Here is a 24706-nt window from a genome sequence, read left to right as displayed (position 1 = left end):
GTGTGGCGAGGGGCTAGTTATTCTGAGAAACCCTGCTGCAATAAATGAGGGACCACTGTATATACTTTCTCTTTGAGTCTCCAGGTGAAGGCACATCCATGAAGTCGTCCACTAGACAGTCCCAGATGGCCGTCGCTACCTGGGGGATGATCTGGCTCATCGTGGACACCCCGACTCTGTAACTGAACACGATGGTCCTGAAGGAGTCCCTGGTGGCAAGGAACCTGGACAAAATTGTTCAAAATTAGTATTATGTGTACTGCAGTTACAAAATACATTATTCAACCTCCAAAATACTTTTGTGATGTCAGATTTAAATTACAAAACATAAATCTTACTTAAAACATTTTGTAATTATAAGGATAATTACATAATATATATTAGATATAATATAAAACAGTCAGTTGTGTTTTGTTTTAACTTTACCATATCATAATTTGATTGGTAGCAACTTTTACCACTACAGTGAGCCAATCACTCATAATTCCTAAACATGTCAATCAGGTAGGAATGAAGTAAGACATTAATAGAAATAAAGAGTTGTACGTAGCCCTTTCTTTGCATAAATCATTGCTAATATTTTTGAAAAATTAACCTGTGATAAGACAGCATATCAAGATAGAATATGCTGGATAGAACCATATAACTAAAGATGAACCAAACTGTTCACAGTTTTATCTAACTCTCAGTTTTAAGAAAGGCTGGTGACCCCTGTTATAGAGTCTGACAGCTGCAGGGATTATATACAAATATTCAACTATACCAGAATTAAACTAGGTCTAAAGAAAAAAAAAAAGGAGTGAGTATCACTACAAAGATTAACCCACAGTGGTCCTCATACCACAGTTTGATATCAGCAAACACCGAGAGCATACACTGATATGACACCACAGCCATGCTATCAATGCAAACACTGATAACATAGCGTAAATCGAATTAAATCGGAACTTGATGAGACCTTTTGAGTAGGGCTGGGCGATATGGCCTAAAATCCATATCGCGATATAATTTGAAGCATGTGCAGTAACGATATATATCACGATATATATTCTTTTCCTCTGTATAACGTATTTCCACACAAAAAATCCTTTAATTTTCTCCAAAATCGAGAGTGTGCCATATGTATGAATTCTGGTTGTGCTTACTGACCTCGAACCGATTTCTGCGTGCAGAAATCTGTTAAAAAATGTTTTAGTACAACGTTGGTAATCCGCACTGCTTGATGGATTGTCAGAGCATTACGGCTGCCGTAGTGAGGAGCTTCACGGAGTAATCTGGGTCCAAAACTCCGTTCATATCAGGTCCCAAAGTCAAACGAACACTAAGAGTTAAAAACGGTCTAAATTCTTTCATCTTTAATTAAATCACCTGCGTTGCTGATTTATCAGGTGTTACAATTAAGTTTAACATCCATGAAAACAGAATTTATTAAATTTAACAGAGTTAGAAGTTAACAGGAAGTTAGCTCGCTAGTTTACACCTAAACATTTCATACCATGTTCTGACAGAGACTTTCATCCAGTGGCTTCCTCATTGAGATCAGATTTACGGTTTTCTCACAAATGCCATCAAAGCGCAGCCTCCTCCCTCTCTGTCCCCCATAGATAACCATTCTAAAACTGCTCTCAATTTTCAGCTCAAATTTAACATCGAAGGGTGTCTTTACACTGTCACCACATCAGTATAATACACTCTACAGGCATGAAAATTTAATATGTTGTAGTCTGGAAGTTCCTGCCACTCACAGTTTTCTCTTGGGAAGCATTTGTTTTTTGGCATCTAACTCCTTCAAAACCGTTCAACTTAGAAAAACCATTCAAACACCGTTAGATTCCTCTTCTTTTGGACATGACTGCTTCTACTTTTCTCATTTTTAACATTTATATTTTTAAAATTATTCAACTTTTTTCAACAAAAATTTCCCATGTATTTCAATGGGGAGACCCTTCAAATTCTCATTCAACTTCCTCCTCTTTAAACTGTATCTACTTCCACATACATTGTCATAGAGCCACCATTCAAACTTTAAAACGAAGACAAGACATTCAACTATTCAACTTGTATTTATCTTTTCAATATCTATTATACTTTTTCTTCAGTTCCAGTTTAAGTTTCATGATGTTTTTTCACCCGTTTCAGAGTTTATAATGGGTGTGTATGGGACGGAATGTTGGGGCTAGAGTGAGACAGCTCAACTGCTAGAGTGAGAGGAGCAAAAAAATTAATCTTAAAATCTTTTTTAAAACTGCTGCTGTGTCCGCAGCGTTTGCTCTACAGGTATGATTTTACCCTCAAAACGTAGCCATCGCTGTCCTCTTTCATCCAATGTGTTTACTATTGTACTAGGTGTTATGGTTCTTTCATAAATGTCACCAATGCACAGCCTCCTCCCTCCAACTCTTCCATAGACTCTAATGTTAAAATCGCTCAGAAGGTTGGTTTGAAAATCAGAAGAGCATGGTGTCTTTCCACTGTCACCACGTCCATATAATAAACTCCACAGGCATGAAAACTGAGAATTCAGTAGACTAGAAGCTGCTGTCGCTCACGGTGAAAGAATTTCGTCAATACGACTTTTACTTTTCATTTGGGAACGATTTGTTTCGGCCTGACTTTTCTGTTCATTTTAAGGAGCAAAAGTGAGGTGCATGTCTGTGTCGTGTGTATGGAGCCACTGGGTGCAGTCACTATAGCAACCAGGCTCACACCTGCCTGCTTAACGAGCTCTCTCTCTCACTCTGCCAAGATTCATCTTAAACACTTCTCTTTCAACTGCTGCTGTGTCCACAGTGTTACAGCCATCATTTTACCCTCAAAACGTCGCCATCGTTGTTCTCTTTCCAACACCGTGTCTTTCAAAGCTCAGACTTTTAAATTTTTTAAACTGTGTGGATCCAAGCGGAGGGATCACATTTTAGTCATTCAGTGATTCAAAGAATATTAACTTTTAATATTTTTTCAGATGTTTTCTTACTAAATTTTATTTGCTCATTTCTTAGGTTTTTCTAATTTACATTTAAAACATTTTCAGCTATTTTCAAACTTCCTCTCTGTGAATGTCAGCTTTTAGCACTTCAGCACTTTGGTTTTCAGGTGAAAATTTCTGTATTTTTCATCTCGTTCAACATTTTTAACTTAAATTCAGCAATTAATTCATTTCAGTGCATACATTCAGATTCAAGCATTCACACTGCAGTTTCTTCAGAAAATGCACTTTCTAGTTCCTGTTTGCCTTTCTCTGTGTCTGACCCCAACTGTGGTGTGTGTGCGTCCCATCCCCTCCTGCCACTCACAGGAGTTACTATAGCAACCAGCCCTGTCAGCTGAGTACTGATGACTCTCTAATTAAACCTAAAAAAACCCCCCCAAAAAAAACAAACATCCCCATTCTGTCATGTGACAATCTGATTGATCTGATTGGCTTACGGAGTGATGATGTCACAAGCACATCTTTAATGTGCTTGTGACATCATCACTTTTGAAGTTCTGAAGTCCATAAATAGGGAACAGCAGCAATTCTAAAGCAGTTTGTTCGCAGCCTTCAAACGTTCGACAACAGATACATTTGGAAATATTTCTAAGCCTTTTCAGAGTCACTGTGCACAGGCTCCAATATGCGTCCACGAAAACGCAGACAAAGAAAAAAAGATAATGCTGCCTCTCCTTCGTGGTCTGGCCAGCCAATCTCTCCAGGAGAAATGACCATGGATGCTGTCTTATCAGTCCAAAGGGCATTACAGGAAAGTCAGAAGGAAAACTCTGACCTCCATTACAAAGTTAAACAAATTGAAGAAGAGAAGCTTCAACTAGAGGAGAAGTGCAGACAATTGGAAGCACGAAATAAAGACCTGGAAGGAAAACAGCAACGCCAGCCTGATATAAAAATGATAAATGAGGGCTGGGGAATGAAGTTTGGTCAAGGACGAAAGAAGTTTTTCTCCCGTTTTCTTTCGTCGGGACAGAGTGCTGAATTAAAAGAAACATCTGCCCAGCTTCAAGGAAAGAAAGCTACTATTGAGGAGATACAATGGGATCTCCAAAACATGGAGCAAAAGAATCAGGTGCTTCAAGGAAAACTCAATGAAGCTGAGAAAACAATTGAAAAAATCCGCCAACAGGAAGAAGAAAAACGTATTCTCCAGGACTTAGAGAGAAGGAATCTAGAACTGCGAGAACTTTGTAATGAAATGAAGGACAAAAAATCTGAACTGGAAAGAGAAAAGGAAATACAAATGCAGCACAAACTCAAAGCCATGAGGGAAATGTACGTAGATCTGACAGTGAGGTTTGATGAAACAGAGTGCAAAAATAAAGAGCTTCTTGAAGAAAAAAAGCAACAGGAAGAAGAAAAACGTATTCTCCGGAAGTTTGAGAGAAGGCATCTAAAACTGCAAGAATTTTGTAATGAAATGAAGGACAAAACACCTGAACTGGAAAGAGAAAAAGAAACACCAATGGAGCACAAACTCAAAGCCATGAGGGAAATGTACGTAGATCTGAAAGTCAGGTTTGATGAAACAGAGTGCAAAAATAAAGAGCTTCTTGAAGAAAAAAAGCAACAGGAAGAGGAAAAACGTATTCTCCAGGACTTTGAGAAAAGGAATCTAGAACTACGAGAATTTTGTAATGAAATGAAGGACAAAACACCTGAACTGGAAAGAGAAAAGGAAATACTGGAAAAGCAATGTTCAGAGATGCAGTGTACGATCGATGGAATAAGGAAAAAACACTCAGAGCTCATGAATGTGATGTTGTTGAGGGTCACTGACTTGAGGAGCCAAATAACTGACATGGAGGCACAAAAGCAACAACAAGAGAAAAAATGGGAACACCTGCTGCGTATGCATGAAGAATTCAAGAGAAAAATTGACCTGAAAGAAGAGATGTACAACAAAAAACAAGAGAGAAATACAGACATGCGCAAGGCAAATCGAATGGAGAAGGCAACATACAAAGACCCGAAAGAAAAGCCTAGAAAAGAACAAGCAGGATTAAAAGAAATGGAGCAAAGATGCAAGCAACTCGAGAAGCAAAATGCAGAAACAAACGATCAGTTGAGAACCCTTATCCTGGAGAAAAAAGCGCTCATGGAAAAATACCTGGAAACGAAGAAAAGAGGCTTCTGCTGGTTATTCAGATGATTTAGCCTCGTCTTCCTCCACCTGTGAGCCATCTTAATTGTCACCTCTCCTGTCCCCCCTCTCCCTTTCTCTCCTAACACCTATTCCCTACCTTCTTAATCTTTTTTCTTTTTTTCACCCTCACCCCCCAACCAGTCCCAGCAGTTGACTGCCCCCTCCTGAGCCTGGTTCTGCTGGAGGTTTCTGCCCGTTAAAAGGCAGTTTTTCCTCCCCACTGTCGCCTAGTGCTTGCTCAGAGGGGATTGTTGGGGTTTTCTCTCCTCCTCCCTTCCCCCCCCCCCCCCCCCCCCCCTTCATTTACTTATTTGATTGTTTAAATTTTCTTTTGTTGTTTCTGTAGTTACTTGTTTTACTTTTTTCAACTTGTGTAATAAAATAATAAACCAATTGAATTTATCCTTTGAGTATTTTTCATCTAATCTTTACAGAATTAAGCTCTGTCTTTTATTTGCTTCTTAAAACTCCATAAATGGTGAAGTAAAAACCCTGGGATATGGTTTAAAACATTGAAATAGACTAACCAACTAGTCTAAAACTAAGAAACACTTAAATATTACGTTAAATTGAAAACAGTTAAAAAGAAATATCCCTGTTCAAAAATGTCATGTGATAATCTCATTGGCTTATGGAGTGACTCCTGGAGGGGAAAAGGCGCACAAATGTGGCAGGCAGACGAAGAAAAAACAGCATAATGATACTTTTACGTTTTGAAATCTACAAAGGTTTGCACTGTGAGAATCAACTTGTGAGAACTGTGACTAATCTTCATGTGTGTGTTTAAAAAAAAAAATTAAAAAATAAAGTGTATAAAGTGTGTGGCGAGGGGCTAGTTATTCTGAGAAACCCTGCTGCAATAAATGAGGGACCACTGTATATACTTTCTCTTTGAGTCTCCAGGTGAAGGCACAGCCATGAAGTCGTCCACTAGACAGTCCCAGATGGCCGTCGCTACCTGGGGGATGATCTGGCTCACCGTGGACACCCCGACTCTGTAACTGAACACGATGGTCCTGAAGGAGTCCCTGGTGGCAAGGAACCTGGACAAAATTGTTCAAAATTAGTATTATGTGTACTGCAGTTACAAAATACATTATTCAACCTCCAAAATACTTTTGTGATGTCAGATTTAAATTACAAAACATAAATCTTACTTAAAACATTTTGTAATTATAAGGATAATTACATAATATATATTAGATATAATATAAAACAGTCAGTTGTGTTTTGTTTTAACTTTACCATATCATAATTTGATTGGTAGCAACTTTTACCACTACAGTGAGCCAATCACTCATAATTCCTAAACATGTCAATCAGGTAGGAATGAAGTAAGACATTAATAGAAATAAAGAGTTGTACGTAGCCCTTTCTTTGCATAAATCATTGCTAATATTTTTGAAAAATTAACCTGTGATAAGACAGCATATCAAGATAGAATATGCTGGATAGAACCATATAACTAAAGATGAACCAAACTGTTCACAGTTTTATCTAACTCTCAGTTTTAAGAAAGGCTGGTGACCCCTGTTATAGAGTCTGACAGCTGCAGGGATTATATACAAATATTCAACTATACCAGAATTAAACTAGGTCTAAAGAAAAAAAAAAGGAGTGAGTATCACTACAAAGATTAACCCACAGTGGTCCTCATACCACAGTTTGATATCAGCAAACACCGAGAGCATACACTGATATGACACCACAGCCATGCTATCAATGCAAACACTGATAACATAGCGTAAATCGAATTAAATCGGAACTTGATGAGACCTTTTGAGTAGGGCTGGGCGATATGGCCTAAAATCCATATCGCGATATAATTTGAAGCATGTGCAGTAACGATATATATCACGATATATATTCTTTTCCTCTGTATAACGTATTTCCACACAAAAAATCCTTTAATTTTCTCCAAAATCGAGAGTGTGCCGTATGTATGAATTCTGGTTGTGCTTACTGACCTCGAACCGATTTCTGCGTGCAGAAATCTGTTAAAAAATGTTTTAGTACAACGTTGGTAATCCGCACTGCTTGATGGATTGTCAGAGCATTACGGCTGCCGTAGTGAGGAGCTTCACGGAGTAATCTGGGTCCAAAACTCCGTTCATATCAGGTCCCAAAGTCAAACGAACACTAAGAGTTAAAAACGGTCTAAATTCTTTCATCTTTAATTAAATCACCTGCGTTGCTGATTTATCAGGTGTTACAATTAAGTTTAACATCCATGAAAACAGAATTTATTAAATTTAACAGAGTTAGAAGTTAACAGGAAGTTAGCTCGCTAGTTTACACCTAAACATTTCATACCATGTTCTGACAGAGACTTTCATCCAGTGGCTTCCTCATTGAGATCAGATTTACGGTTTTCTCACAAATGCCATCAAAGCGCAGCCTCCTCCCTCTCTGTCCCCCATAGATAACCATTCTAAAACTGCTCTCAATTTTCAGCTCAAATTTAACATCGAAGGGTGTCTTTACACTGTCACCACATCAGTATAATACACTCTACAGGCATGAAAATTTAATATGTTGTAGTCTGGAAGTTCCTGCCACTCACAGTTTTCTCTTGGGAAGCATTTGTTTTTTGGCATCTAACTCCTTCAAAACCGTTCAACTTAGAAAAACCATTCAAACACCGTTAGATTCCTCTTCTTTTGGACATGACTGCTTCTACTTTTCTCATTTTTAACATTTATATTTTTAAAATTATTCAACTTTTTTCAACAAAAATTTCCCATGTATTTCAATGGGGAGACCCTTCAAATTCTCATTCAACTTCCTCCTCTTTAAACTGTATCTACTTCCACATACATTGTCATAGAGCCACCATTCAAACTTTAAAACGAAGACAAGACATTCAACTATTCAACTTGTATTTATCTTTTCAATATCTATTATACTTTTTCTTCAGTTCCAGTTTAAGTTTCATGATGTTTTTTCACCCGTTTCAGAGTTTATAATGGGTGTGTATGGGACGGAATGTTGGGGCTAGAGTGAGACAGCTCAACTGCTAGAGTGAGAGGAGCAAAAAAATTAATCTTAAAATCTTTTTTAAAACTGCTGCTGTGTCCGCAGCGTTTGCTCTACAGGTATGATTTTACCCTCAAAACGTAGCCATCGCTGTCCTCTTTCATCCAATGTGTTTACTATTGTACTAGGTGTTATGGTTCTTTCATAAATGTCACCAATGCACAGCCTCCTCCCTCCAACTCTTCCATAGACTCTAATGTTAAAATCGCTCAGAAGGTTGGTTTGAAAATCAGAAGAGCATGGTGTCTTTCCACTGTCACCACGTCCATATAATAAACTCCACAGGCATGAAAACTGAGAATTCAGTAGACTAGAAGCTGCTGTCGCTCACGGTGAAAGAATTTCGTCAATACGACTTTTACTTTTCATTTGGGAACGATTTGTTTCGGCCTGACTTTTCTGTTCATTTTAAGGAGCAAAAGTGAGGTGCATGTCTGTGTCGTGTGTATGGAGCCACTGGGTGCAGTCACTATAGCAACCAGGCTCACACCTGCCTGCTTAACGAGCTCTCTCTCTCACTCTGCCAAGATTCATCTTAAACACTTCTCTTTCAACTGCTGCTGTGTCCACAGTGTTACAGCCATCATTTTACCCTCAAAACGTCGCCATCGTTGTTCTCTTTCCAACACCGTGTCTTTCAAAGCTCAGACTTTTAAATTTTTTAAACTGTGTGGATCCAAGCGGAGGGATCACATTTTAGTCATTCAGTGATTCAAAGAATATTAACTTTTAATATTTTTTCAGATGTTTTCTTACTAAATTTTATTTGCTCATTTCTTAGGTTTTTCTAATTTACATTTAAAACATTTTCAGCTATTTTCAAACTTCCTCTCTGTGAATGTCAGCTTTTAGCACTTCAGCACTTTGGTTTTCAGGTGAAAATTTCTGTATTTTTCATCTCGTTCAACATTTTTAACTTAAATTCAGCAATTAATTCATTTCAGTGCATACATTCAGATTCAAGCATTCACACTGCAGTTTCTTCAGAAAATGCACTTTCTAGTTCCTGTTTGCCTTTCTCTGTGTCTGACCCCAACTGTGGTGTGTGTGCGTCCCATCCCCTCCTGCCACTCACAGGAGTTACTATAGCAACCAGCCCTGTCAGCTGAGTACTGATGACTCTCTAATTAAACCTAAAAAAACCCCCCCAAAAAAAACAAACATCCCCATTCTGTCATGTGACAATCTGATTGATCTGATTGGCTTACGGAGTGATGATGTCACAAGCACATCTTTAATGTGCTTGTGACATCATCACTTTTGAAGTTCTGAAGTCCATAAATAGGGAACAGCAGCAATTCTAAAGCAGTTTGTTCGCAGCCTTCAAACGTTCGACAACAGATACATTTGGAAATATTTCTAAGCCTTTTCAGAGTCACTGTGCACAGGCTCCAATATGCGTCCACGAAAACGCAGACAAAGAAAAAAAGATAATGCTGCCTCTCCTTCGTGGTCTGGCCAGCCAATCTCTCCAGGAGAAATGACCATGGATGCTGTCTTATCAGTCCAAAGGGCATTACAGGAAAGTCAGAAGGAAAACTCTGACCTCCATTACAAAGTTAAACAAATTGAAGAAGAGAAGCTTCAACTAGAGGAGAAGTGCAGACAATTGGAAGCACGAAATAAAGACCTGGAAGGAAAACAGCAACGCCAGCCTGATATAAAAATGATAAATGAGGGCTGGGGAATGAAGTTTGGTCAAGGACGAAAGAAGTTTTTCTCCCGTTTTCTTTCGTCGGGACAGAGTGCTGAATTAAAAGAAACATCTGCCCAGCTTCAAGGAAAGAAAGCTACTATTGAGGAGATACAATGGGATCTCCAAAACATGGAGCAAAAGAATCAGGTGCTTCAAGGAAAACTCAATGAAGCTGAGAAAACAATTGAAAAAATCCGCCAACAGGAAGAAGAAAAACGTATTCTCCAGGACTTAGAGAGAAGGAATCTAGAACTGCGAGAACTTTGTAATGAAATGAAGGACAAAAAATCTGAACTGGAAAGAGAAAAGGAAATACAAATGCAGCACAAACTCAAAGCCATGAGGGAAATGTACGTAGATCTGACAGTGAGGTTTGATGAAACAGAGTGCAAAAATAAAGAGCTTCTTGAAGAAAAAAAGCAACAGGAAGAAGAAAAACGTATTCTCCGGAAGTTTGAGAGAAGGCATCTAAAACTGCAAGAATTTTGTAATGAAATGAAGGACAAAACACCTGAACTGGAAAGAGAAAAAGAAACACCAATGGAGCACAAACTCAAAGCCATGAGGGAAATGTACGTAGATCTGAAAGTCAGGTTTGATGAAACAGAGTGCAAAAATAAAGAGCTTCTTGAAGAAAAAAAGCAACAGGAAGAGGAAAAACGTATTCTCCAGGACTTTGAGAAAAGGAATCTAGAACTACGAGAATTTTGTAATGAAATGAAGGACAAAACACCTGAACTGGAAAGAGAAAAGGAAATACTGGAAAAGCAATGTTCAGAGATGCAGTGTACGATCGATGGAATAAGGAAAAAACACTCAGAGCTCATGAATGTGATGTTGTTGAGGGTCACTGACTTGAGGAGCCAAATAACTGACATGGAGGCACAAAAGCAACAACAAGAGAAAAAATGGGAACACCTGCTGCGTATGCATGAAGAATTCAAGAGAAAAATTGACCTGAAAGAAGAGATGTACAACAAAAAACAAGAGAGAAATACAGACATGCGCAAGGCAAATCGAATGGAGAAGGCAACATACAAAGACCCGAAAGAAAAGCCTAGAAAAGAACAAGCAGGATTAAAAGAAATGGAGCAAAGATGCAAGCAACTCGAGAAGCAAAATGCAGAAACAAACGATCAGTTGAGAACCCTTATCCTGGAGAAAAAAGCGCTCATGGAAAAATACCTGGAAACGAAGAAAAGAGGCTTCTGCTGGTTATTCAGATGATTTAGCCTCGTCTTCCTCCACCTGTGAGCCATCTTAATTGTCACCTCTCCTGTCCCCCCTCTCCCTTTCTCTCCTAACACCTATTCCCTACCTTCTTAATCTTTTTTCTTTTTTTCACCCTCACCCCCCAACCAGTCCCAGCAGTTGACTGCCCCCTCCTGAGCCTGGTTCTGCTGGAGGTTTCTGCCCGTTAAAAGGCAGTTTTTCCTCCCCACTGTCGCCTAGTGCTTGCTCAGAGGGGATTGTTGGGGTTTTCTCTCCTCCTCCCTTCCCCCCCCCCCCCCCCCCCTTCATTTACTTATTTGATTGTTTAAATTTTCTTTTGTTGTTTCTGTAGTTACTTGTTTTACTTTTTTCAACTTGTGTAATAAAATAATAAACCAATTGAATTTATCCTTTGAGTATTTTTCATCTAATCTTTACAGAATTAAGCTCTGTCTTTTATTTGCTTCTTAAAACTCCATAAATGGTGAAGTAAAAACCCTGGGATATGGTTTAAAACATTGAAATAGACTAACCAACTAGTCTAAAACTAAGAAACACTTAAATATTACGTTAAATTGAAAACAGTTAAAAAGAAATATCCCTGTTCAAAAATGTCATGTGATAATCTCATTGGCTTATGGAGTGACTCCTGGAGGGGAAAAGGCGCACAAATGTGGCAGGCAGACGAAGAAAAAACAGCATAATGATACTTTTACGTTTTGAAATCTACAAAGGTTTGCACTGTGAGAATCAACTTGTGAGAACTGTGACTAATCTTCATGTGTGTGTTTAAAAAAAAAAATTAAAAAATAAAGTGTATAAAGTGTGTGGCGAGGGGCTAGTTATTCTGAGAAACCCTGCTGCAATAAATGAGGGACCACTGTATATACTTTCTCTTTGAGTCTCCAGGTGAAGGCACAGCCATGAAGTCGTCCACTAGACAGTCCCAGATGGCCGTCGCTACCTGGGGGATGATCTGGCTCACCGTGGACACCCCGACTCTGTAACTGAACACGATGGTCCTGAAGGAGTCCCTGGTGGCAAGGAACCTGGACAAAATTGTTCAAAATTAGTATTATGTGTACTGCAGTTACAAAATACATTATTCAACCTCCAAAATACTTTTGTGATGTCAGATTTAAATTACAAAACATAAATCTTACTTAAAACATTTTGTAATTATAAGGATAATTACATAATATATATTAGATATAATATAAAACAGTCAGTTGTGTTTTGTTTTAACTTTACCATATCATAATTTGATTGGTAGCAACTTTTACCACTACAGTGAGCCAATCACTCATAATTCCTAAACATGTCAATCAGGTAGGAATGAAGTAAGACATTAATAGAAATAAAGAGTTGTACGTAGCCCTTTCTTTGCATAAATCATTGCTAATATTTTTGAAAAATTAACCTGTGATAAGACAGCATATCAAGATAGAATATGCTGGATAGAACCATATAACTAAAGATGAACCAAACTGTTCACAGTTTTATCTAACTCTCAGTTTTAAGAAAGGCTGGTGACCCCTGTTATAGAGTCTGACAGCTGCAGGGATTATATACAAATATTCAACTATACCAGAATTAAACTAGGTCTAAAGAAAAAAAAAAGGAGTGAGTATCACTACAAAGATTAACCCACAGTGGTCCTCATACCACAGTTTGATATCAGCAAACACCGAGAGCATACACTGATATGACACCACAGCCATGCTATCAATGCAAACACTGATAACATAGCGTAAATCGAATTAAATCGGAACTTGATGAGACCTTTTGAGTAGGGCTGGGCGATATGGCCTAAAATCCATATCGCGATATAATTTGAAGCATGTGCAGTAACGATATATATCACGATATATATTCTTTTCCTCTGTATAACGTATTTCCACACAAAAAATCCTTTAATTTTCTCCAAAATCGAGAGTGTGCCGTATGTATGAATTCTGGTTGTGCTTACTGACCTCGAACCGATTTCTGCGTGCAGAAATCTGTTAAAAAATGTTTTAGTACAACGTTGGTAATCCGCACTGCTTGATGGATTGTCAGAGCATTACGGCTGCCGTAGTGAGGAGCTTCACGGAGTAATCTGGGTCCAAAACTCCGTTCATATCAGGTCCCAAAGTCAAACGAACACTAAGAGTTAAAAACGGTCTAAATTCTTTCATCTTTAATTAAATCACCTGCGTTGCTGATTTATCAGGTGTTACAATTAAGTTTAACATCCATGAAAACAGAATTTATTAAATTTAACAGAGTTAGAAGTTAACAGGAAGTTAGCTCGCTAGTTTACACCTAAACATTTCATACCATGTTCTGACAGAGACTTTCATCCAGTGGCTTCCTCATTGAGATCAGATTTACGGTTTTCTCACAAATGCCATCAAAGCGCAGCCTCCTCCCTCTCTGTCCCCCATAGATAACCATTCTAAAACTGCTCTCAATTTTCAGCTCAAATTTAACATCGAAGGGTGTCTTTACACTGTCACCACATCAGTATAATACACTCTACAGGCATGAAAATTTAATATGTTGTAGTCTGGAAGTTCCTGCCACTCACAGTTTTCTCTTGGGAAGCATTTGTTTTTTGGCATCTAACTCCTTCAAAACCGTTCAACTTAGAAAAACCATTCAAACACCGTTAGATTCCTCTTCTTTTGGACATGACTGCTTCTACTTTTCTCATTTTTAACATTTATATTTTTAAAATTATTCAACTTTTTTCAACAAAAATTTCCCATGTATTTCAATGGGGAGACCCTTCAAATTCTCATTCAACTTCCTCCTCTTTAAACTGTATCTACTTCCACATACATTGTCATAGAGCCACCATTCAAACTTTAAAACGAAGACAAGACATTCAACTATTCAACTTGTATTTATCTTTTCAATATCTATTATACTTTTTCTTCAGTTCCAGTTTAAGTTTCATGATGTTTTTTCACCCGTTTCAGAGTTTATAATGGGTGTGTATGGGACGGAATGTTGGGGCTAGAGTGAGACAGCTCAACTGCTAGAGTGAGAGGAGCAAAAAAATTAATCTTAAAATCTTTTTTAAAACTGCTGCTGTGTCCGCAGCGTTTGCTCTACAGGTATGATTTTACCCTCAAAACGTAGCCATCGCTGTCCTCTTTCATCCAATGTGTTTACTATTGTACTAGGTGTTATGGTTCTTTCATAAATGTCACCAATGCACAGCCTCCTCCCTCCAACTCTTCCATAGACTCTAATGTTAAAATCGCTCAGAAGGTTGGTTTGAAAATCAGAAGAGCATGGTGTCTTTCCACTGTCACCACGTCCATATAATAAACTCCACAGGCATGAAAACTGAGAATTCAGTAGACTAGAAGCTGCTGTCGCTCACGGTGAAAGAATTTCGTCAATACGACTTTTACTTTTCATTTGGGAACGATTTGTTTCGGCCTGACTTTTCTGTTCATTTTAAGGAGCAAAAGTGAGGTGCATGTCTGTGTCGTGTGTATGGAGCCACTGGGTGCAGTCACTATAGCAACCAGGCTCACACCTGCCTGCTTAACGAGCTCTCTCTCTCACTCTGCCAAGATTCATCTTAAACACTTCTCTTTCAACTGCTGCTGTGTCCACAGTGTTACAGCCATCATTTTACCCTCAAAACGTCGCCATCGTTGTTCTCTTTCCAACACCGTGTCTTTCAAAGCTCAGACTTTTAAATTTTTTAAACTGTGTGGATCCAAGCGGAGGGATCACATTTTAGTCATTCAGTGATTCAAAGAATATTAACTTTTAATATTTTTTCAGATGTTTTCTTACTAAATTTTATTTGCTCATTTCTTAGGTTTTTCTAATTTACATTTAAAACATTTTCAGCTATTTTCAAACTTCCTCTCTGTGAATGTCAGCTTTTAGCACTTCAGCACTTTGGTTTTCAGGTGAAAATTTCTGTATTTTTCATCTCGTTCAACATTTTTAACTTAAATTCAGCAATTAATTCATTTCAGTGCATACATTCAGATTCAAGCATTCACACTGCAGTTTCTTCAGAAAATGCACTTTCTAGTTCCTGTTTGCCTTTCTCTGTGTCTGACCCCAACTGTGGTGTGTGTGCGTCCCATCCCCTCCTGCCACTCACAGGAGTTACTATAGCAACCAGCCCTGTCAGCTGAGTACTGATGACTCTCTAATTAAACCTAAAAAAACCCCCCCAAAAAAAACAAACATCCCCATTCTGTCATGTGACAATCTGATTGATCTGATTGGCTTACGGAGTGATGATGTCACAAGCACATCTTTAATGTGCTTGTGACATCATCACTTTTGAAGTTCTGAAGTCCATAAATAGGGAACAGCAGCAATTCTAAAGCAGTTTGTTCGCAGCCTTCAAACGTTCGACAACAGATACATTTGGAAATATTTCTAAGCCTTTTCAGAGTCACTGTGCACAGGCTCCAATATGCGTCCACGAAAACGCAGACAAAGAAAAAAAGATAATGCTGCCTCTCCTTCGTGGTCTGGCCAGCCAATCTCTCCAGGAGAAATGACCATGGATGCTGTCTTATCAGTCCAAAGGGCATTACAGGAAAGTCAGAAGGAAAACTCTGACCTCCATTACAAAGTTAAACAAATTGAAGAAGAGAAGCTTCAACTAGAGGAGAAGTGCAGACAATTGGAAGCACGAAATAAAGACCTGGAAGGAAAACAGCAACGCCAGCCTGATATAAAAATGATAAATGAGGGCTGGGGAATGAAGTTTGGTCAAGGACGAAAGAAGTTTTTCTCCCGTTTTCTTTCGTCGGGACAGAGTGCTGAATTAAAAGAAACATCTGCCCAGCTTCAAGGAAAGAAAGCTACTATTGAGGAGATACAATGGGATCTCCAAAACATGGAGCAAAAGAATCAGGTGCTTCAAGGAAAACTCAATGAAGCTGAGAAAACAATTGAAAAAATCCGCCAACAGGAAGAAGAAAAACGTATTCTCCAGGACTTAGAGAGAAGGAATCTAGAACTGCGAGAACTTTGTAATGAAATGAAGGACAAAAAATCTGAACTGGAAAGAGAAAAGGAAATACAAATGCAGCACAAACTCAAAGCCATGAGGGAAATGTACGTAGATCTGACAGTGAGGTTTGATGAAACAGAGTGCAAAAATAAAGAGCTTCTTGAAGAAAAAAAGCAACAGGAAGAAGAAAAACGTATTCTCCGGAAGTTTGAGAGAAGGCATCTAAAACTGCAAGAATTTTGTAATGAAATGAAGGACAAAACACCTGAACTGGAAAGAGAAAAAGAAACACCAATGGAGCACAAACTCAAAGCCATGAGGGAAATGTACGTAGATCTGAAAGTCAGGTTTGATGAAACAGAGTGCAAAAATAAAGAGCTTCTTGAAGAAAAAAAGCAACAGGAAGAGGAAAAACGTATTCTCCAGGACTTTGAGAAAAGGAATCTAGAACTACGAGAATTTTGTAATGAAATGAAGGACAAAACACCTGAACTGGAAAGAGAAAAGGAAATACTGGAAAAGCAATGTTCAGAGATGCAGTGTACGATCGATGGAATAAGGAAAAAACACTCAGAGCTCATGAATGTGATGTTGTTGAGGGTCACTGACTTGAGGAGCCAAATAACTGACATGGAGGCACAAAAGCAACAACAAGAGAAAAAATGGGAACACCTGCTGCGTATGCATGAAGAATTCAAGAGAAAAATTGACCTGAAAGAAGAGATGTACAACAAAAAACAAGAGAGAAATACAGACATGCGCAAGGCAAATCGAATGGAGAAGGCAACATACAAAGACCCGAAAGAAAAGCCTAGAAAAGAACAAGCAGGATTAAAAGAAATGGAGCAAAGATGCAAGCAACTCGAGAAGCAAAATGCAGAAACAAACGATCAGTTGAGAACCCTTATCCTGGAGAAAAAAGCGCTCATGGAAAAATACCTGGAAACGAAGAAAAGAGGCTTCTGCTGGTTATTCAGATGATTTAGCCTCGTCTTCCTCCACCTGTGAGCCATCTTAATTGTCACCTCTCCTGTCCCCCCTCTCCCTTTCTCTCCTAACACCTATTCCCTACCTTCTTAATCTTTTTTCTTTTTTTCACCCTCACCCCCCAACCAGTCCCAGCAGTTGACTGCCCCCTCCTGAGCCTGGTTCTGCTGGAGGTTTCTGCCCGTTAAAAGGCAGTTTTTCCTCCCCACTGTCGCCTAGTGCTTGCTCAGAGGGGATTGTTGGGGTTTTCTCTCCTCCTCCCTTCCCCCCCCCCCCCCCCCCCCCTTCATTTACTTATTTGATTGTTTAAATTTTCTTTTGTTGTTTCTGTAGTTACTTGTTTTACTTTTTTCAACTTATGTAATAAAATAATAAACCAATTGAATTTATCCTTTGAGTATTTTTCATCTAATCTTTACAGAATTAAGCTCTGTCTTTTATTTGCTTCTTAAAACTCCATAAATGGTGAAGTAAAAACCCTGGGATATGGTTTAAAACATTGAAATAGACTAACCAACTAGTCTAAAACTAAGAAACACTTAAATATTACGTTAAATTGAAAACAGTTAAAAAGAAATATCCCTGTTCAAAAATGTCATGTGATAATCTCATTGGCTTATGGAGTGACTCCTGGAGGGGAAAAGGCGCACAAATGTGGCAGGCAGACGAAGAAAAAACAGCATAATGATACTTTTACGTTTTGAAATCTACAAAGGTTTGCACTGTGAGAATCAACTTGTGAGAACTGTGACTAATCTTCATGTGTGTGTTTAAAAAAAAAAATTAAAAAATAAAGTGTATAAAGTGTGTGGCGAGGGGCTAGTTATTCTGAGAAACCCTGCTGCAATAAATGAGGGACCACTGTATATACTTTCTCTTTGAGTCTCCAGGTGAAGGCACAGCCATGAAGTCGTCCACTAGACAGTCCCAGATGGCCGTCGCTACCTGGGGGATGATCTGGCTCACCGTGGACACCCCGACTCTGTAACTGAACACGATGGTCCTGAAGGAGTCCCTGGTGGCAAGGAACCTGGACAAAATTGTTCAAAATTAGTATTATGTGTACTGCAGTTACAAAATACATTATTCAACCTCCAAAATACTTTTGTGATGTCAGATTTAAATTACAAAACATAAATCTTACTTAAAACATTTTGTAATTATAAGGATAATTACATAATATATATTAGATATAATATAAAACAGTCAGTTGTGTTTTGTTTTAACTTTACCATATCATAATTTGATTGGTAGCAACTTTTACCACTACAGTGAGCCAATCACTCATAATTCCTAAACATGTCAATCAGGTAGGAATGAAGTAAGACATTAATAGAAATAAAGAGTTGTACGTAGCCCTTTCTTTGCATAAATCATTGCTAATATTTTTGAAAAATTAACCTGTGATAAGACAGCATATCAAGATAGAATATGCTGGATAGAACCATATAACTAAAGATGAACCAAACTGTTCACAGTTTTATCTAACTCTCAGTTTTAAGAAAGGCTGGTGACCCCTGTTATAGAGTCTGACAGCTGCAGGGATTATATACAAATATTCAACTATACCAGAATTAAACTAGGTCTAAAGAAAAAAAAAAGGAGTGAGTATCACTACAAAGATTAACCCACAGTGGTCCTCATACCACAGTTTGATATCAGCAAACACCGAGAGCATACACTGATATGACACCACAGCCATGCTATCAATGCAAACACTGATAACATAGCGTAAATCGAATTAAATCGGAACTTGATGAGACCTTTTGAGTAGGGCTGGGCGATATGGCCTAAAATCCATATCGCGATATAATTTGAAGCATGTGCAGTAACGATATATATCACGATATATATTCTTTTCCTCTGTATAACGTATTTCCACACAAAAAATCCTTTAATTTTCTCCAAAATCGAGAGTGTGCCGTATGTATGAATTCTGGTTGTGCTTACTGACCTCGAACCGATTTCTGCGTGCAGAAATCTGTTAAAAAATGTTTTAGTACAACGTTGGTAATCCGCACTGCTTGATGGATTGTCAGAGCATTACGGCTGCCGTAGTGAGGAGCTTCACGGAGTAATCTGGGTCCAAAACTCCGTTCATATCAGGTCCCAAAGTCAAACGAACACTAAGAGTTAAAAACGGTCTAAATTCTTTCATCTTTAATTAAATCACCTGCGTTGCTGATTTATCAGGTGTTACAATTAAGTTTAACATCCATGAAAACAGAATTTATTAAATTTAACAGAGTTAGAAGTTAACAGGAAGTTAGCTCGCTAGTTTACACCTAAACATTTCATACCATGTTCTGACAGAGACTTTCATCCAGTGGCTTCCTCATTGAGATCAGATTTACGGTTTTCTCACAAATGCCATCAAAGCGCAGCCTCCTCCCTCTCTGTCCCCCATAGATAACCATTCTAAAACTGCTCTCAATTTTCAGCTCAAATTTAACATCGAAGGGTGTCTTTACACTGTCACCACATCAGTATAATACACTCTACAGGCATGAAAATTTAATATGTTGTAGTCTGGAAGTTCCTGCCACTCACAGTTTTCTCTTGGGAAGCATTTGTTTTTTGGCATCTAACTCCTTCAAAACCGTTCAACTTAGAAAAACCATTCAAACACCGTTAGATTCCTCTTCTTTTGGACATGACTGCTTCTACTTTTCTCATTTTTAACATTTATATTTTTAAAATTATTCAACTTTTTTCAACAAAAATTTCCCATGTATTTCAATGGGGAGACCCTTCAAATTCTCATTCAACTTCCTCCTCTTTAAACTGTATCTACTTCCACATACATTGTCATAGAGCCACCATTCAAACTTTAAAACGAAGACAAGACATTCAACTATTCAACTTGTATTTATCTTTTCAATATCTATTATACTTTTTCTTCAGTTCCAGTTTAAGTTTCATGATGTTTTTTCACCCGTTTCAGAGTTTATAATGGGTGTGTATGGGACGGAATGTTGGGGCTAGAGTGAGACAGCTCAACTGCTAGAGTGAGAGGAGCAAAAAAATTAATCTTAAAATCTTTTTTAAAACTGCTGCTGTGTCCGCAGCGTTTGCTCTACAGGTATGATTTTACCCTCAAAACGTAGCCATCGCTGTCCTCTTTCATCCAATGTGTTTACTATTGTACTAGGTGTTATGGTTCTTTCATAAATGTCACCAATGCACAGCCTCCTCCCTCCAACTCTTCCATAGACTCTAATGTTAAAATCGCTCAGAAGGTTGGTTTGAAAATCAGAAGAGCATGGTGTCTTTCCACTGTCACCACGTCCATATAATAAACTCCACAGGCATGAAAACTGAGAATTCAGTAGACTAGAAGCTGCTGTCGCTCACGGTGAAAGAATTTCGTCAATACGACTTTTACTTTTCATTTGGGAACGATTTGTTTCGGCCTGACTTTTCTGTTCATTTTAAGGAGCAAAAGTGAGGTGCATGTCTGTGTCGTGTGTATGGAGCCACTGGGTGCAGTCACTATAGCAACCAGGCTCACACCTGCCTGCTTAACAAGCTCTCTCTCTCACTCTGCCAAGATTCATCTTAAACACTTCTCTTTCAACTGCTGCTGTGTCCACAGTGTTAAAGCCATCATTTTACCCTCAAAACGTCGCCATCGTTGTTCTCTTTCCAACACCGTGTCTTTCAAAGCTCAGACTTTTAAATTTTTTAAACTGTGTGGATCCAAGCGGAGGGATCACATTTTAGTCATTCAGTGATTCAAAGAATATTAACTTTTAATATTTTTTCAGATGTTTTCTTACTAAATTTTATTTGCTCATTTCTTAGGTTTTTCTAATTTACATTTAAAACATTTTCAGCTATTTTCAAACTTCCTCTCTGTGAATGTCAGCTTTTAGCACTTCAGCACTTTGGTTTTCAGGTGAAAATTTCTGTATTTTTCATCTCGTTCAACATTTTTAACTTAAATTCAGCAATTAATTCATTTCAGTGCATACATTCAGATTCAAGCATTCACACTGCAGTTTCTTCAGAAAATGCACTTTCTAGTTCCTGTTTGCCTTTCTCTGTGTCTGACCCCAACTGTGGTGTGTGTGCGTCCCATCCCCTCCTGCCACTCACAGGAGTTACTATAGCAACCAGCCCTGTCAGCTGAGTACTGATGACTCTCTAATTAAACCTAAAAAAACCCCCCAAAAAAAACAAACATCCCCATTCTGTCATGTGACAATCTGATTGATCTGATTGGCTTACGGAGTGATGATGTCACAAGCACATCTTTAATGTGCTTGTGACATCATCACTTTTGAAGTTCTGAAGTCCATAAATAGGGAACAGCAGCAATTCTAAAGCAGTTTGTTCGCAGCCTTCAAACGTTCGACAACAGATACATTTGGAAATATTTCTAAGCCTTTTCAGAGTCACTGTGCACAGGCTCCAATATGCGTCCACGAAAACGCAGACAAAGAAAAAAAGATAATGCTGCCTCTCCTTCGTGGTCTGGCCAGCCAATCTCTCCAGGAGAAATGACCATGGATGCTGTCTTATCAGTCCAAAGGGCATTACAGGAAAGTCAGAAGGAAAACTCTGACCTCCATTACAAAGTTAAACAAATTGAAGAAGAGAAGCTTCAACTAGAGGAGAAGTGCAGACAATTGGAAGCACGAAATAAAGACCTGGAAGGAAAACAGCAACGCCAGCCTGATATAAAAATGATAAATGAGGGCTGGGGAATGAAGTTTGGTCAAGGACGAAAGAAGTTTTTCTCCCGTTTTCTTTCGTCGGGACAGAGTGCTGAATTAAAAGAAACATCTGCCCAGCTTCAAGGAAAGAAAGCTACTATTGAGGAGATACAATGGGATCTCCAAAACATGGAGCAAAAGAATCAGGTGCTTCAAGGAAAACTCAATGAAGCTGAGAAAACAATTGAAAAAATCCGCCAACAGGAAGAAGAAAAACATATTCTCCAGGACTTAGAGAGAAGGAATCTAGAACTGCGAGAACTTTGTAATGAAATGAAGGACAAAAAATCTGAACTGGAAAGAGAAAAGGAAATACAAATGCAGCACAAACTCAAAGCCATGAGGGAAATGTACGTAGATCTGACAGTGAGGTTTGATGAAACAGAGTGCAAAAATAAAGAGCTTCTTGAAGAAAAAAAGCAACAGGAAGAAGAAAAACGTATTCTCCGGAAGTTTGAGAGAAGGCATCTAAAACTGCAAGAATTTTGTAATGAAATGAAGGACAAAACACCTGAACTGGAAAGAGAAAAAGAAACACCAATGGAGCACAAACTCAAAGCCATGAGGGAAATGTACGTAGATCTGAAAGTCAGGTTTGATGAAACAGAGTGCAAAAATCAAGAGCTTCTTGAAGAAAAAAAGCAACAGGAAGAGGAAAAACGTATTCTCCAGGACTTTGAGAAAAGGAATCTAGAACTACGAGAATTTTGTAATGAAATGAAGGACAAAACACCTGAACTGGAAAGAGAAAAGGAAATACTGGAAAAGCAATGTTCAGAGATGCAGTGTACGATCGATGGAATAAGGAAAAAACACTCAGAGCTCATGAATGTGATGTTGTTGAGGGTCACTGACTTGAGGAGCCAAATAACTGACATGGAGGCACAAAAGCAACAACAAGAGAAAAAATGGGAACACCTGCTGCGTATGCATGAAGAATTCAAGAGAAAAATTGACCTGAAAGAAGAGATGTACAACAAAAAACAAGAGAGAAATACAGACATGCGCAAGGCAAATCGAATGGAGAAGGCAACATACAAAGACCCGAAAGAAAAGCCTAGAAAAGAACAAGCAGGATTAAAAGAAATGGAGCAAAGATGCAAGCAACTCGAGAAGCAAAATGCAGAAACAAACGATCAGTTGAGAACCCTTATCCTGGAGAAAAAAGCGCTCATGGAAAAATACCTGGAAACGAAGAAAAGAGGCTTCTGCTGGTTATTCAGATGATTTAGCCTCGTCTTCCTCCACCTGTGAGCCATCTTAATTGTCACCTCTCCTGTCCCCCCTCTCCCTTTCTCTCCTAACACCTATTCCCTACCTTCTTAATCTTTTTTCTTTTTTTCACCCTCACCCCCCAACCAGTCCCAGCAGTTGACTGCCCCCTCCTGAGCCTGGTTCTGCTGGAGGTTTCTGCCCGTTAAAAGGCAGTTTTTCCTCCCCACTGTCGCCTAGTGCTTGCTCAGAGGGGATTGTTGGGGTTTTCTCTCCTCCTCCATTCCCCCCCCCCTTCATTTACTTATTTGATTGTTTAAATTTTCTTTTGTTGTTTCTGTAGTTACTTGTTTTACTTTTTTCAACTTATGTAATAAAATAATAAACCAATTGAATTTATCCTTTGAGTATTTTTCATCTAATCTTTACAGAATTAAGCTCTGTCTTTTATTTGCTTCTTAAAACTCCATAAATGGTGAAGTAAAAACCCTGGGATATGGTTTAAAACATTGAAATAGACTAACCAACTAGTCTAAAACTAAGAAACACTTAAATATTACGTTAAATTGAAAACAGTTAAAAAGAAATATCCCTGTTCAAAAATGTCATGTGATAATCTCATTGGCTTATGGAGTGACTCCTGGAGGGGAAAAGGCGCACAAATGTGGCAGGCAGACGAAGAAAAAACAGCATAATGATACTTTTACGTTTTGAAATCTACAAAGGTTTGCACTGTGAGAATCAACTTGTGAGAACTGTGACTAATCTTCATGTGTGTGTTTAAAAAAAAAAAATTAAAAAATAAAGTGTATAAAGTGTGTGGCGAGGGGCTAGTTATTCTGAGAAACCCTGCTGCAATAAATGAGGGACCACTGTATATACTTTCTCTTTGAGTCTCCAGGTGAAGGCACATCCATGAAGTCGTCCACTAGACAGTCCCAGATGGCCGTCGCTACCTGGGGGATGATCTGGCTCACCGTGGACACCCCGACTCTGTAACTGAACACGATGGTCCTGAAGGAGTCCCTGGTGGCAAGGAACCTGGACAAAATTGTTCAAAATTAGTATTATGTGTACTGCAGTTACAAAATACATTATTCAACCTCCAAAATACTTTTGTGATGTCAGATTTAAATTACAAAACATAAATCTTACTTAAAACATTTTGTAATTATAAGGATAATTACATAATATATATTAGATATAATATAAAACAGTCAGTTGTGTTTTGTTTTAACTTTACCATATCATAATTTGATTGGTAGCAACTTTTACCACTACAGTGAGCCAATCACTCATAATTCCTAAACATGTCAATCAGGTAGGAATGAAGTAAGACATTAATAGAAATAAAGAGTTGTACGTAGCCCTTTCTTTGCATAAATCATTGCTAATATTTTTGAAAAATTAACCTGTGATAAGACAGCATATCAAGATAGAATATGCTGGATAGAACCATATAACTAAAGATGAACCAAACTGTTCACAGTTTTATCTAACTCTCAGTTTTAATTACCCTTGTGTTGCCACATTAGGAAGCTAAGTTATAAAGTAAGTAAAATGGAAATTTTTAACCTATATCATCTAATTTGACAATTTCTTCAGTTCAGGGGTCAGACCACCAAAAGTTTTGTTTTCAAGATGAAATCTTCTGTAATATTATTAACATGAGCAACAAGCATTTTATTTACAAAGTGATACAGATTCCTTGTGTGATATTTGAGAA

The 24706-nt window shown here is 38.3% G+C and overlaps 2 protein-coding genes across 2 annotated transcripts; one reads left to right on the top strand and one right to left on the bottom strand.

Annotated features, from left to right (window-relative positions):
• On the bottom strand, positions 1 to 24587 carry LOC146553213 (uncharacterized). The gene is made up of 5 exons (XM_085253818.1): positions 23863 to 24587; positions 17922 to 18080; positions 11970 to 12128; positions 6020 to 6178; positions 1 to 224 (listed from the first exon to the last, which is right to left on the bottom strand). Exons 1-5 carry the CDS (start codon positions 23895 to 23897, stop codon positions 14 to 16), a joined length of 723 nt encoding a protein of 240 aa, XP_085109944.1. The 5' UTR covers positions 23898 to 24587; the 3' UTR covers positions 1 to 13.
• Positions 15416 to 17339, top strand: LOC146553214 (uncharacterized). Its single transcript, XM_085253805.1, has one exon. The coding sequence runs from the start codon at positions 15518 to 15520 to the stop codon at positions 17042 to 17044; it is 1527 nt and encodes a 508-aa protein (XP_085109931.1). The 5' UTR covers positions 15416 to 15517; the 3' UTR covers positions 17045 to 17339.
• Positions 24588 to 24706: the final 119 nt, after the last annotated feature.

Source organism: Mchenga conophoros, linkage group LG18 (genome assembly GCF_057382185.1).
Source record: "Mchenga conophoros isolate Kocher_MC1m ecotype Shallow Benthic linkage group LG18, M_conophoros_male_GT1.1, whole genome shotgun sequence".
NCBI classification, from domain to species: Eukaryota; Metazoa; Chordata; class Actinopteri; order Cichliformes; family Cichlidae; genus Mchenga; species Mchenga conophoros.
The sequence above is the reverse complement of the archived record's forward strand: the minus strand, read 5'-3'. Positions and strand labels throughout refer to the sequence as shown.